We start from the raw sequence: 12,828 nt of genomic DNA on the forward strand, positions 1-12,828 counted from the left end.
TGCGTGTTTGTGTCACAGCTTTGTAGAGTGGCAAAATCGCTATCTTTGTCCCATGTTGTTAAGCAACAACTCGAGCAACCACTTCGACAACGACCGCGAAAAACGTTACTAAAATTGCTCGATAACGTTCTTTCATATCTTGCAAGCAGTGGTTTCTCCACGCCGGGTGTAACACTACGTCGCGTCTAGCCTGGAGATACCACTGCTCGCAGGGTATCTTTCAGACTTCATCGCGATTGTTCTAACTTACTCAGGTTGTTTAATGTACGGGGAAACCTGTTTTAATCGGCTCCAGGGGGGTACTTTAGGAATTTTGGGTGCGGATATGCCGCTGGGACCCTGGAACCCTTAACCTATACCAGAGCTAGTTCAGCTGAATTTTGCTACCCTATACTGGAGTTAACACCCAAATCCCCCTATCCTAGAGTAGCTGTTTTCCAGAAACTACTGAGATCATCAGCACATTCTAGCAAAAACAAAACCTTATACCACAATCCCAAGTCTAGATAAAATCTTCAACCAACTGATCAGTTTCCTGAAAAATGATACCCTATTCTAGACCCAAACGCTCTGATTTGATTTTTCCTGTATTTATTTAAAACAAACCTGTATTAAACGGTCACCCCTTATCTGCAAACACAAGCAAGGGTTTTGTTAGCCTGATTCTCGTGGCCGCGAGCGACTCGGAGCGTCTGAGAACCAAGGTAGGGGGAAGAGGTCTGCTAAACACAGGTTTCACTGGAGTTTAAAGGCTAGAATTGTTAGAGACCACATCCAAGTTCAGAACGAGTCATGAAATTTCCTCCTCATATGTTCACTTCCTCCACAAAACGTGACAAAAAGAAAATAAACGTCTTTTTTGCGAACGAAAGGTCGGTAAAGACATGTATCACAAAGCGTGATGGAGGATGAACCAGATTACGGTTAGCGCTAGCCTCCCACGCAGGCGTTTTTAGGGGAGCTCGTTTTTCATCCAAGCTCCCTAAAAACGCCTGCGTGGGAGGCTAGGTTAGCGCAAACTGATCTTGATTCCTGAACTGATCACCACGGGGCAGTCCTAGTTCAGCGCTAAGCTGGGTTCCCTTCCTTAGAGCATTATTTATTCAAGACAAGGTTTTAAACACCTGCAGAGATCAAGAAGTTTCTTTCGATTGCTTCTCTGTTAATCTAAATGTATGTACCCTTAGAACAACGGGTGGTATTTTGAGTCAAAAACGCGATATGACTTTATTATAGTCTGTTCTGGCGTTAATTTTATCTAATCTGAGCGTTGTTGTTCCCCAGTAATGACGAAAATTTTATTTTGAAATTTTATGAATGTTTTGACAAAGACACAGTTGACTTATAATGCTTTTTTTTAACAACAAAAAATTTCATGTTTTGGCTTTCGCGCGAATAACGGTACGGCGGAAAGTGTTGAGCGGAACGAACTATAAATAAAAAGAAAAACCCTCAGTAATTATACTTAAGAGCCCAAACACAAGATCGAATTCTAATTAAGGCGCAAGACAGTTTTGTTCATCTGGCTTTTGCAGATAACTGGACTATAGACGAAAAGACCAGATTGGGTCATTACGGTTTCCTAGGTTTCGCGCATATTTCAGCTTGCGTGAAATTGACCAGTGAGCACTCGGAATGGCTTTCTTGCATACGTTATTAGTATTGAAAAAAGAAGACTTTTTCGCTCATTGAACAGTCGCGAAGCAAAAAATAGCAACTTTGATTCAACTGAGTCTCATTTCAACACAATGAAGTACCAAGTCAGGTAAAAGAGCAATGTTCTCTATTTCCCATTGAGGGATTTCTACATTGTGAAGTGGACGGTATAATTTTTGCTGGTACCTGAAGAATTATACAATGAACCAATTAAAAGGGACAAGGTTTTTCAGGGTAAAAAATGTAGATTTTTTTTCTCGAAATGACCTGTCGTGTAATATTATTTGCCGACCCATTGGTTTGAAGAGTGCCACCTGTTTGTTGCTCTGTGATTGGTGTTGACAAGCCGATCAAGCGCACCACTCACGTGATCTCGACGGCCATGTTCGATCACTAGCAAGATATAAACATCGATTTTGGGGTTGAACAATTTGCGGGATTTCTACCACGGCAATATGAAATCTTTGTAAGTAAACGCGGTTTGATTTTAAAGCGGGTCACAGGGAACCTTCCGTCACCAAAAGCGATCGTATTCTTTATCAGTTACGGGATAGAAAATGACATTTTTAAAATTCATAGCCAGTCGAGCATGATGTCAGATGGCCGATCGCGAAAAATGAAGAGTGTCTATACGATGGCAAAACCACATTAGCCTCGGGCTGAAACAACCAGAATGGTGGGTAATTGAAGACAAAGACGAGGATTATGGACGCAAACGATGAAGGTTTCCCGCAACATGCCACAAAGTCGCTATCAAAAGATAGCGGGGTTTCCCCATCTAGCAAAACAGCGGGAAACTTCATCGATGGTGAAGCTTCGTCGAACAAGAATTTTTCATCAGACTCACCTTCCCTTAGCGGTATTTTACAGCGTTTATTAGGTTGTTTGAAGCCTGTATGGACGATATTAGGCAAGGCAACTAAAGAACAGAAGACCGATATCTGGATTATACCGTTTGACGAAATTAGTGAGTTGGAATGGTTGGGTTCGGGTGCCCAGGGTGCCGTTTTCCTTGGACAGTATGGCGGTCAACAAGTTGCCGTCAAAAAAGTTCGTCGCGAGGCTGACACTGATATCAAACATTTGAGAAACATAAATCACCCCAACATTGTGAAATTCAGGTAGGAATTTATATATTAAATATCATTATCAATTGGCTTGCTCTGAATTTTTGTGATAACTGTTCTAGTTTATCAATCTCTTTTTTTTTCAGTTTCTGAATCGAATATATCATCAGAATTGAAATGGACTTTTATTTTATTATACCGTCTTATGTTAGGAATAATAAATATCTTGACCCGCAGTAGAAAATCTATTTCTTTTTTTTTTGTTGTCATGAAATATTAGTCCACTTATTTTTTTTTCTGTCACGCATTAGTCTATTGACTGCGGCTATATTTTTGTTTTAATTAAGCTTATTAATGATGTATATATCCTTGATTTCAATCCCCACTAATGGATAAAAATCACACACCTCTCCCCCTTCAGTTGTTAACAAGCAGGCTAACTCAAGTAAGGAGAACTCAAAGAAAATATTCCCAACACCACTGAAAAAAACAATTTCCACATATTTTCCCCAAAATATTTTTAACAATTGATGGGATTCCTGTGTAGAACTACCGGTATAAGCAAGAACAAACTGTCCAACCACCCCGATCTCGTCAAGATTCTCCTGATTTTGTTTTAGAATCCCGAATCCTGACCAATATGCGATTGGGATAGGAAAAATCCTGATTTTGACATCTGTTCGGGTATTTCAAATTTATTCTTATGATACTTACACAAAAACACCAAACAGAGTATACATTTTAGACAGAAATTGTCCTCTCAGAACACTAGAAATGACTTTTCAGAGCATCAAGATTTCAGAATTTTCTGGAGGGGGCATGCCTGAAGACTCTCTTAAAGAGTCGCATGTTCAGTGCTTGCGTGATTAATTGTCTGAGATTAAAAACATCCTAATTTTACATACTCAAAAGTTTTGATGGTCTGAAAAATATTATTTTAATGAAAACTGTTTGTTTATATTTAATTATAGAGGGATATGCAATCAGGCTCCTGTGTACTGTATCATAATGGAGTTCTGCCCTAATGGCCAGTTGTATGAAGTTTTACGCAATGGTCGTCAAATCTCTCCCTCCCTACTGGTTAGATGGTCCACGCAGATTGCAGATGGCATGCATTACCTCCATTCTCAAAAAATTATTCACAGGGACTTAAAATCGCCTAAGTGAGTACAGTACTGACTGCAGTAAACATTCTTGGCTATTTAATGGCCTGGTACACTGATCGCTTGTAAATCAATTGGGTTTCTCATTAATGAAGTAATTTAGATCATAATAACTTAGGTGTCATAATCTCCTTAAGTCTGGGAGGGAGCACCCTTTCAGCAGAGCTTTCCTTTCACTTGCTCAATTACTCATACTCGTGAAAGACTCTGCATGAATCGGGGAAGATCTTTGTTGGTCTTTGTTTACTCCACTTTGTCTCTCTTCACCCAGGAGAGTAAGTGGGTACTGGTGCTATACTGCTGGGGGTTAACCCTGCGATGGACTAGCATCCCATCCAGGGGGGGGGGGGGGGTAGCAATACTCCTAGGCATGCTTCATGCTAAAGAAACTGGACTAAGCTCCAGCCATTCTGGCCTTTGGCTCGTGTGTAACTTTAACTTTTTTTCCCTTGTCACAGTGTCCTCGTAGCTGCAGATGATATGCTCAAGATATCTGACTTTGGCACAAGTAAAGAATTTAGTGATAAGAGTGCCAAGATGACCTTTGCTGGGACGGTTGCATGGATGGCCCCTGAGGTGATTCGAAATGAACCCTGCTCTGAAAAGGTGGATGTGTGGTAAGCGATATTTGTAAAAATGGTATTTTGTAATTTGTTTAACCACAGAGCAATAAGGAGTTTTTAAGAACTTGTTGAAATGTCTCTGTGTGTTTTAAATTGAATTGGAACTTGGAAGTGTTGGTTTCGACGCAGAAAGGAAAATCAGAGTTCCTGGAGAAAACCTCTTAGGGGGAGAACCAACAACAAACTCAACCCATATATAGCTTCAACAATGGGATTCAAACCCAGGTCACATTGGTGGGAGGTAGTGCTCTAACCACTGTGCCACCCTTGCATGCAGGCATGCATATTGTAGTGGACTGAGTTTTGTTTTGTCTTTCCATGCCTTCATGGGACTCCAGGTGAAGCGAGAGTTTATGCTACTCTCCTTCCATGTGGTTATTAGGGTCATCACACAACCCTCCTACCCTAATAATGGCTGTGATTGAGACTAGCTACAGTAGGGTGAGGCAAAAATTAACACAGGGGAGAGGGTAATTTGTTTTCGCTGGGGATTTAGCTGCTGTCCATTTTATCAAGGTGTCCAGTATAGCGGGGTGTCCACATGGTGAAAGTTGACTGTAGTTGCCAGTCTTGCCCTTTACTAGGGTTGGTTATGGGACAAATTCAGTAACAACATGTCAGCTTTCATGCTTGTCAATACCTGGCTTGTTGACTTGTAAAATGATCTCTCAATAGAACATGTCAAACCATATTCTAATAAGATACAACAAATTCTTATGCAGTAAATTAGTCAATATTTTGAAATTCCTAAGATATATGTGTCTTGTCCAAATGTGTAAATAGTATTACTTTCAGTTTAGTTGTTAATATTGTCTTTTTCTATACATTGCAGGTCATTTGGAGTTCTTCTCTGGGAACTTCTTACTGGAGAAATGCCTTACAGGGTGTGAATTGGTGTATTTTCATTTTAAATAACAGTAATTAACAATTATTGCTGGTGTGGGTATTACCAAGAACATTTATTTTGCGCTTCCAAAAAATATAATTCTGAATCTGTGTCCTAATTTCCATGGTTTTTAACCCCAATTAAGTTTAACAAAGACTGATAATTTACTTTTCATAATATACTGATTGAGGGCTAACCTGAGAAAACAGCTGTCATTTTAAGATGCCACCACTGGTTTCCCTGTCAAATGATGTCTGAAGAACAAGCACCGAAATTCCATACTGATGACTTGTCACTACCCAGGTATGGTATGACTAGTGCTTCCGATTGGGATTTCCCCCTTGGCACAACCAGTCAGACGTACTAGCCAGATCTGGGAAGTGACACTTCATCAAAGCTGGAAATTTTACATTTATCTGGTTGACATGTTTGTCTTACATTTAGGATGTTGACTCCTCTGCCATTATCTGGGGTGTTGGAAGCAATAGCTTGCATCTTCCTGTACCCACAACATGTCCAGAGGGTTTCAAGCTACTCATGAAAATTTGCTGGTAGGTTGAGAATTAAACACATATGTTCTCTTTTTGAATGAATTTTTGTTTGATTGTTTGTTAGGGTTATTTTGTTTTGTTGGTTACTTCTACTGAGATTGAAGTTTATTTGATACACAGCTGATTCCAAGAAAAATACGTAAATCTTTCATCAAAGTTTACCCACAAGAAAAAAGGCCCCAAAACGGAATCATCTGTGTAATAAAAGATATATAATTATATTTGCACGCACAACGAAAGCAAGATTGGTGGTCAAGTCAAAAACAAATTTTTGAGTAGTTTTTTTTTTTCATTTTACTTTATTCGGAAGCAAGCAAACAGTTTGATTTGCCTCTAAAACCAGTTTTTATCCGGAAATGTGTTTTCTAGGAACAGCAAGCCCAAGAATCGTCCATCATTCCAACAAGTACTTCTTCATGTTGAGATTGCTGCAGGCGACGTTCTTAAAACACCACGAGAAATTTACCTCAACCAGCAGGTAACAAACTCAATGATTTTTTGTTCTCATGCATACAAAACTCATTTTCACGAGAAAGGTTTTGCACTTAGCCCCGTTTTGAGAGTGAGAGTTTTCGGAACTCGGAAATGGTTTATTGTTTCATTTTTAAAGATAACATGGAGAGGCGAAATCAAGGAGGAATTTGAGAAAATGAAGAACAGAAGCAGTGCACACATGCAAAATCTTCATCAACTGCAACAACTAGACGAGGAACTCATAAGAAGAAGGAAAGAGGAATTAAGGTAACAATAGTACCATTTGCTACGCGCAAGAAAATCTGTAAAGCAATTTCGGACCGATGAAACAGTGAGAAATTCAAGCACATTGAGTGCTTAATAACACAAACCCTGGAACACAAAAAAGCAACGAAAAAGGCAGAAACGCTAAAAGTGATAGTAATAAGAAAATAAATAATTGGTAGTGGCCGACCACCGAAAATGGCGGACTGCAAAGAACAAAATGAGTAAATGAGCAAATCTTGCTGCCTTTAGTTTTCAAGAGAGAACTATTCAGCCTCTTGCGACTTTTAAAACTCTGTAATAACTAAACATCTTCGCAAATGGACCAAAAGAGGAGAACAGAAAACAATAGCAAATGTATCGAAACCCGAACAAACCACGAAAGTGGGACGTTCATAAAATGAAAAAGCCGCCTAACAAGAACATACAGGAAGAAGAACACTGAAGTTGAGAAACCGTAGATTTTAAGAGCGAAAAGATGGAGAGCCGTTTTATGAAATGGCATAAAACGCAAAAGAGCCGACAAGCTAAAGCGCTCTCAATAAAAAAAGTAAAAAAAACTATGAAACACACACACAATAGACAGCATGTTCTCCGTCATCGTTTTGCCACGCTTTTTCTGTATTTACAGGCATGCACGGGACATCCGAGTTCACTATGAGCAAAAGCTGGAAAGAGCGAACAGTTTATACCAGGAACTGAACGAATGCATGCAGCATTTGGAGGCGAGAGAAAAAGAACTTCTTAGGTAAGTGGTAAGGACTCTCAGAATTCAGTGAAAACTGAGTAAGATATGGTTATAGAGTTATATTTGGCTGTTACTGCAGAATCACACAATCTTGGTTTTTCAGCAAATCCCCATTTTTTTCCCCATAGAACCTCTGTTACATGTTAAATTTGTCACGAAGACCTTTTTCGACTCGTGTCAAGTTTGTGTGAAATTGAATTTTGCGTTTGTCTTCTCCCTTCGTGGTTAGAGCTTAAAATGACTCAGAGGACATCGAACAGTTTTCATTGAAGTTTTCGAACTATGCAGAGTGCAAAAAATCCTGAATTCCAGCTTTTTGGTGTAAGCAGCTCTCATATTTTTCTTGTTGACGCCCCCGTTAACAAACTTACCATGAGACTGACAAGCGACGGAAGCAGCTTCATAAATGCTAACACCCATAGCAGAAAGAACCTCTGCTCGCATGGCACTTACTTCTCGTCAAGTTAATGATTTTGTTAGAGGAGTCTGGACCAAGAGCCCAGAGCCAGACCCAGATCCTTGCTATGTTGGTTTTAGCGGGGTTGCTACGCTTTGAGACTAGAAGAAAAATTTGGCGCGAATTTTGTCACATACTTGCTTCCATGCTTTTTCCCGCGCTTGGAACCCGCCTCGCATTTAAAACGATTTGAGAACGATTCTGATTGGCTTATCTTGTTGCCTGTGTTCAATAGTTGTAATTGGTCAGAGTCGAGTCAGAGAGTGCTGATTACAGTGAAATCGCGATATAACGAACCTCTATATAACGAAGTCCCCGGTATAACAAACGATATGCTCCGCGAAAATGCAGCCTCTGCTCGCAGGTTGTGTGCTTCGCCACTGCAGTTACAGCAAATTATATGGGAAAGAACCTGGATATAAGGAACAACCTCGTTTATATATTGAATATATTTTGCCTGTCCCTTGGCCCTTCGATATATCGAGGGTGCACTGTACGCGGTTTTTGGTTGCACAAAACTGAAATAAAAGCCACTTTTTAGTATCGTCTTGATGACCCCGCTAAGTTATAGGTACCTTAAGATCCGACGACGGCGACAGCAACGAGAACGTCAAAAAAAATACGTTTAAAAAGCAAAACAACAATTTTGCACGTGCATCACGCTTTTTTGTTCATTTATATGCCGTCACTGCACGACTTCGACGTGAAAATTCTATTCTCTTTCTCTTTCTGAAATGGGTTTTGATTCTTATGAATTCAACTCCAGGAGAGTTCACCTACATTTGACAAAGTAATTAAATTGAGTGGAAATAATCGCGAAGACGATTGAAAGAACATGAATTCACTTTTTAAGCGACGTTTCCGCCGTCCTCGGATAAGGTCCCTTTTGCTAGAGGTTTAATACACAGGCAGGCTGGCTGGATAACCTTTCATTTTTCATTGATTGTTGTAGACGAGAACGTCAGCTTAAAGTTGTAAATAGCAAAAAGAGACCGATCAAACCAGAGCTGAAGTCACGCACTGCTGAGGTTGAAAAAGTCTTAAACAGTCAGCTTTCCCTGAAGAAGGAAACGTCTTCAAGTTGGTAAGTTCCAAAAATGAGATAACTCACCTTTTGAAACCGCAGATTTAACTAGTGTGTACGCTACGCGTACGTTTGTGCTTGTGTCACGCGGCCTGCGGATCAAAAATACCCATCACACACGCATAACGCACTATTCCGGACTACTTTTTCCGTAACCATTAACGTGAAAAATCCACCAAATAGGTAATCTCGCCCAGACATGCCTGATCTCGGCAATCTAGCCTCAGTAATCTTTGGAAATCTTCGGAGAATCTACGGTTATGTTCGGGAGTCGTCGGGACGTCTTCGGCACCGTTCGGAAATCGTCGGATTTTGTAGGAAATTCGGTCAAATGTGCATTTGACTTGGGAAAAGTTGTTAGGCTTATAGCGAAGAAAGATAGAATGGTCCGTATTTTGGTGTTAATTGCTTGTTTTTGTTTAGTCCTAACACCTCAAGTAGCTCCAGTAGTCCCACTGATCGCACAAGCTGGGCTCAGGAGGCTGACAGCGATGAACAAGACAAGCAAAGCTACACCAAAAGAATGAAAAGAGCCCGTAGCTGCCTCAGCAAATCAAAACGCCGTAGATCACCAGGGACACCAAGGGCAGTTCCTGAGGACTTACTCGAATCTACGAACGTTCATTCAAGTCGTACAAAGTGTTTTTATTACGAGGATGAGCCAAAAAAAGATGGCCTTTCATGGCCCCATACTAAAGAAGTACCGTCGTGTAGTTGTAGTGACAGTGACCAGGAAGTACCTCAGTGTAGGTGTCCTGTGGATGAGTGTCCGAACACCACAGGGTCCCCTGTCAGTTTTCAAGGAAGGAAAGCGAAAAGGAAAAAACAGTGGACTTCAAACTCAGATAGCTCAGACGATATTAAGCGCATGTCAATGCCGGAGATGTCTTCTGGTGAGATTTCGGATCTTGAGCCCCAGTTTATTCCGGATTTGACGAACGATTCTATGGAGTTCACGGACGAGGAACAGTTTAAGAACGTCATCTTGCGATTCTCCCAATCTTCACTTGAAGAAGAGGTAAATTAACTCACTTAGGGTTAATACGCTTACCATTTGAATGAAACCTTTTCTGTATAGCAGCAAAGACGTAAACACGAATGACATGTTTTGCTAAGTAGCTTTCACTAAAATGGCCACAATTTTACATCGTATCCACAGATTCAAAAGTTAGAACCATGTTTTGCAGCATAATAAACAGTACCACAGGAAAGTACTGCTGAGTAGCTTTCATTTGAATGGTCACACCATAGGATTTCATCCACAGACTGCAAGTTTGACGTACCCTTTAACTGGGATTAAAAGGGTTAACAGTCGAGTTTATCCTCTCGTAATTTACCTTAATTACTCATGTTCATACTTTTCTTTTTTATTCACAGTCTTGTGTTCAAGGAAGTGATAACGTAAAGGCAAACAACAGTCGGTGATCAGAGGGGACCCTAAAAATATAGTATAGTTTGTTACAAAGAATTATAGCAAGTTTACTGCTAGGCAAAGGATGGTCAACAATATTTCACTAGAAATTTCGTTTAATACTAATATTATTATATGGTTGTTGAGAATCATTTTGCCGTCCAATAAATCATTAACAATAGTGTGGGATCCCACACGAGGAAGTGTATAATATTCATTTATTTATTTATGGTACAAAGTTTATTATAAATTATTGATTCGCTGCTGGGCAGCGGTTGTGAATATAAGTCAGGTACAATACTTGTAAAGATCTTCCCGCGAGCCAAATCAAAAACCCAAGAGTACATTCCAGATATTCGAGTAAAGTGTCGTTTTGTTTAACCGTGGTACTTGAAACACAATAGGGAAGAGGACTGTGACGTCACTAAAAACTAAATTTGCGAAATTATGGGATTGGGTGGCATATCCAGAAACAGCAAGATGAAAATGTCCGCATGCTAAAAATCTGCCGGTTGGTGCAAATTGGTGTGGAGATATAAGTACCGCTATGCTCCGATGACTCTATATAAATCCATCAAAATATCGTTAACGTTACGATCCGGGCAGATCTTAGAAAAAGTTTGTATGGAGTCAACAGAGCATAGCGGTCCTTATATCTCCTCACCAATTTGCACTCTAACAGGCTGGTGTTTGGCAAGGGAGCTTGTTTCATATAGTTCTTTCTTAATATGCCAACCAATCCTATAATTTTTCAATGTTTAATTTTTGTGACGTCACACTTATCGCCTCTATAGCAGGTAGTGTTCAGAGGTCAAGTTTTCCTTATCGCTTAAGAATGGAGCGCTTTTAGGTATAGTTACTAGAATATGCACGCGCCAGAATCTATACGTTTCTCTGCTGCTTATTATTTTTAGCTTACATCTCCTTTCTGGGACTCGCAAGGTTTTGTGTAAATTTATGTAAATTATACTGCTCTTTATCCAAATAAAATGCTGGGCTTTTTGTTATTGCTTGTAACTTGTTGTGGTTCATCTACATGTATGAATATTTGATTATAGACGTTAGAGGAGTACAGGACGATGTTAAGTCTCAGTCTAAATTTCATTGCTATTCTTGCTAAAGGCACGTGTCCAGGCCAAAAAAATAAAATCTTAGCGTCGCTATTTTGACTTTTTATGACGCCATTTGGTTTTCCCTTTGTTGCACACGGTGGCCATTGGAAGGCGAAATTATGTCATAAAATTTAAAAATGGCTTCATGTAGAGAAGGGAAGTGTGGAGGTTGAGGGTTCTAGGGACGCACAGACGACGTGTTCATGAATATACTTTGATTTAAAACACCGTTTTAACAAAAAGGCGTAACTCCTTACTCACATTCAACTAGCGGATTAAACCAGATTTCTCATATAGCGTAAGAATTTAAAGATATGCGGCTGACATTACACGGTTCTTAGTTTGTATCCCATAATAGTCGTATCTTTCCCGGTATGCAGTATATTGGTGAGAAGTCATCTTGCGGGATTAAATTTAATACACACTGAACTGAAAATATGAAGTTTATTTTTAAAAAAAAATGTAAATCTGGCTACTACTTTCATCGATGAGCTACAAGAAACATGAGCTTTAATACTCGATCGAAATCTAAGCGCGTTTTAATTGTTTAATTGTTTTATTTGTTCAAGCAAAAATTCAAAATGGCGACTGTTATACGCCAGTATTTTAAAAGACTGTTTTGAGCCGTTACCGAGTAAAGAGAGTAAAAAAACATGGACACATAGTAACCATAAAGATGTGATGATTTGTTGATTAAAGTCTTAGTAGGCTGCGTTTGAGACTAGGTAGGTGCTCTGTCTCATAGCACTATGATGCTATTTTGGGGCAGGAATTTTGACGCCATTTCTTGCGCAACCTCGGGATAGCCAATGGAGCGTTTTCACTCACGTGGTCAGCAGCTATGCACATTTATTGTGACAAAAGAAATTTTTTACATAAGAAAAAAGTTCAGCTCTCAGGATTGATTTTGGACACCAACATGGCGGCCGTTTCATTGTTTTGGCGGGAACACCAATATGGTGGAAGTGACGTCATGTGAAAACGGTGTGGTCTCCAAAACATTCCCACGGTGCACTTCGACAAAATACCGACCCAGTCTCAACACAACCTCAAAATGACCAGCTGGTAACTGCGATTCGAACAAACTCTTTCATACGTATTTCGATTGTATTCTAGAATAAGACTATACGCAGACATCTGTGACAAATTCCTTTGAACGCGAAGTTTTGGACCATTCCAATGTTACATTCATCTTAATTGCTTATTCCCACCCAAATTCTTGATTTTACCATGCATCTGAAGCCAAACAAGTACTTTTCAGAGTTTATTCCATCTTTTCTTATTTCGGAATACATTCAATCGAACTTCGCATTCGCTTCGACCATTTATTCC

At 39.7% G+C, this 12,828-nt stretch overlaps 1 protein-coding gene across 1 annotated transcript; it reads left to right on the forward strand.

The window, feature by feature from the left end:
• Nucleotides 1-1,504: 1,504 nt before the first annotated feature.
• On the forward strand, nt 1,505-11,376 carry LOC140924593 (mitogen-activated protein kinase kinase kinase 13-like). Its single transcript, XM_073374615.1, has 11 exons — nt 1,505-2,777; nt 3,695-3,886; nt 4,345-4,503; nt 5,342-5,393; nt 5,840-5,946; nt 6,316-6,424; nt 6,557-6,687; nt 7,316-7,432; nt 8,842-8,973; nt 9,397-9,991; nt 10,351-11,376. The coding sequence occupies exons 1-11, from the start codon at nt 2,362-2,364 to the stop codon at nt 10,396-10,398; spliced, it is 2,058 nt and encodes a 685-aa protein (XP_073230716.1). The 5' UTR covers nt 1,505-2,361; the 3' UTR covers nt 10,399-11,376.
• Nucleotides 11,377-12,828: the final 1,452 nt, after the last annotated feature.

This window comes from Porites lutea, chromosome 14, assembly GCF_958299795.1.
Source record: "Porites lutea chromosome 14, jaPorLute2.1, whole genome shotgun sequence".
NCBI lineage: Eukaryota > Metazoa > Cnidaria > Anthozoa > Scleractinia > Poritidae > Porites > Porites lutea.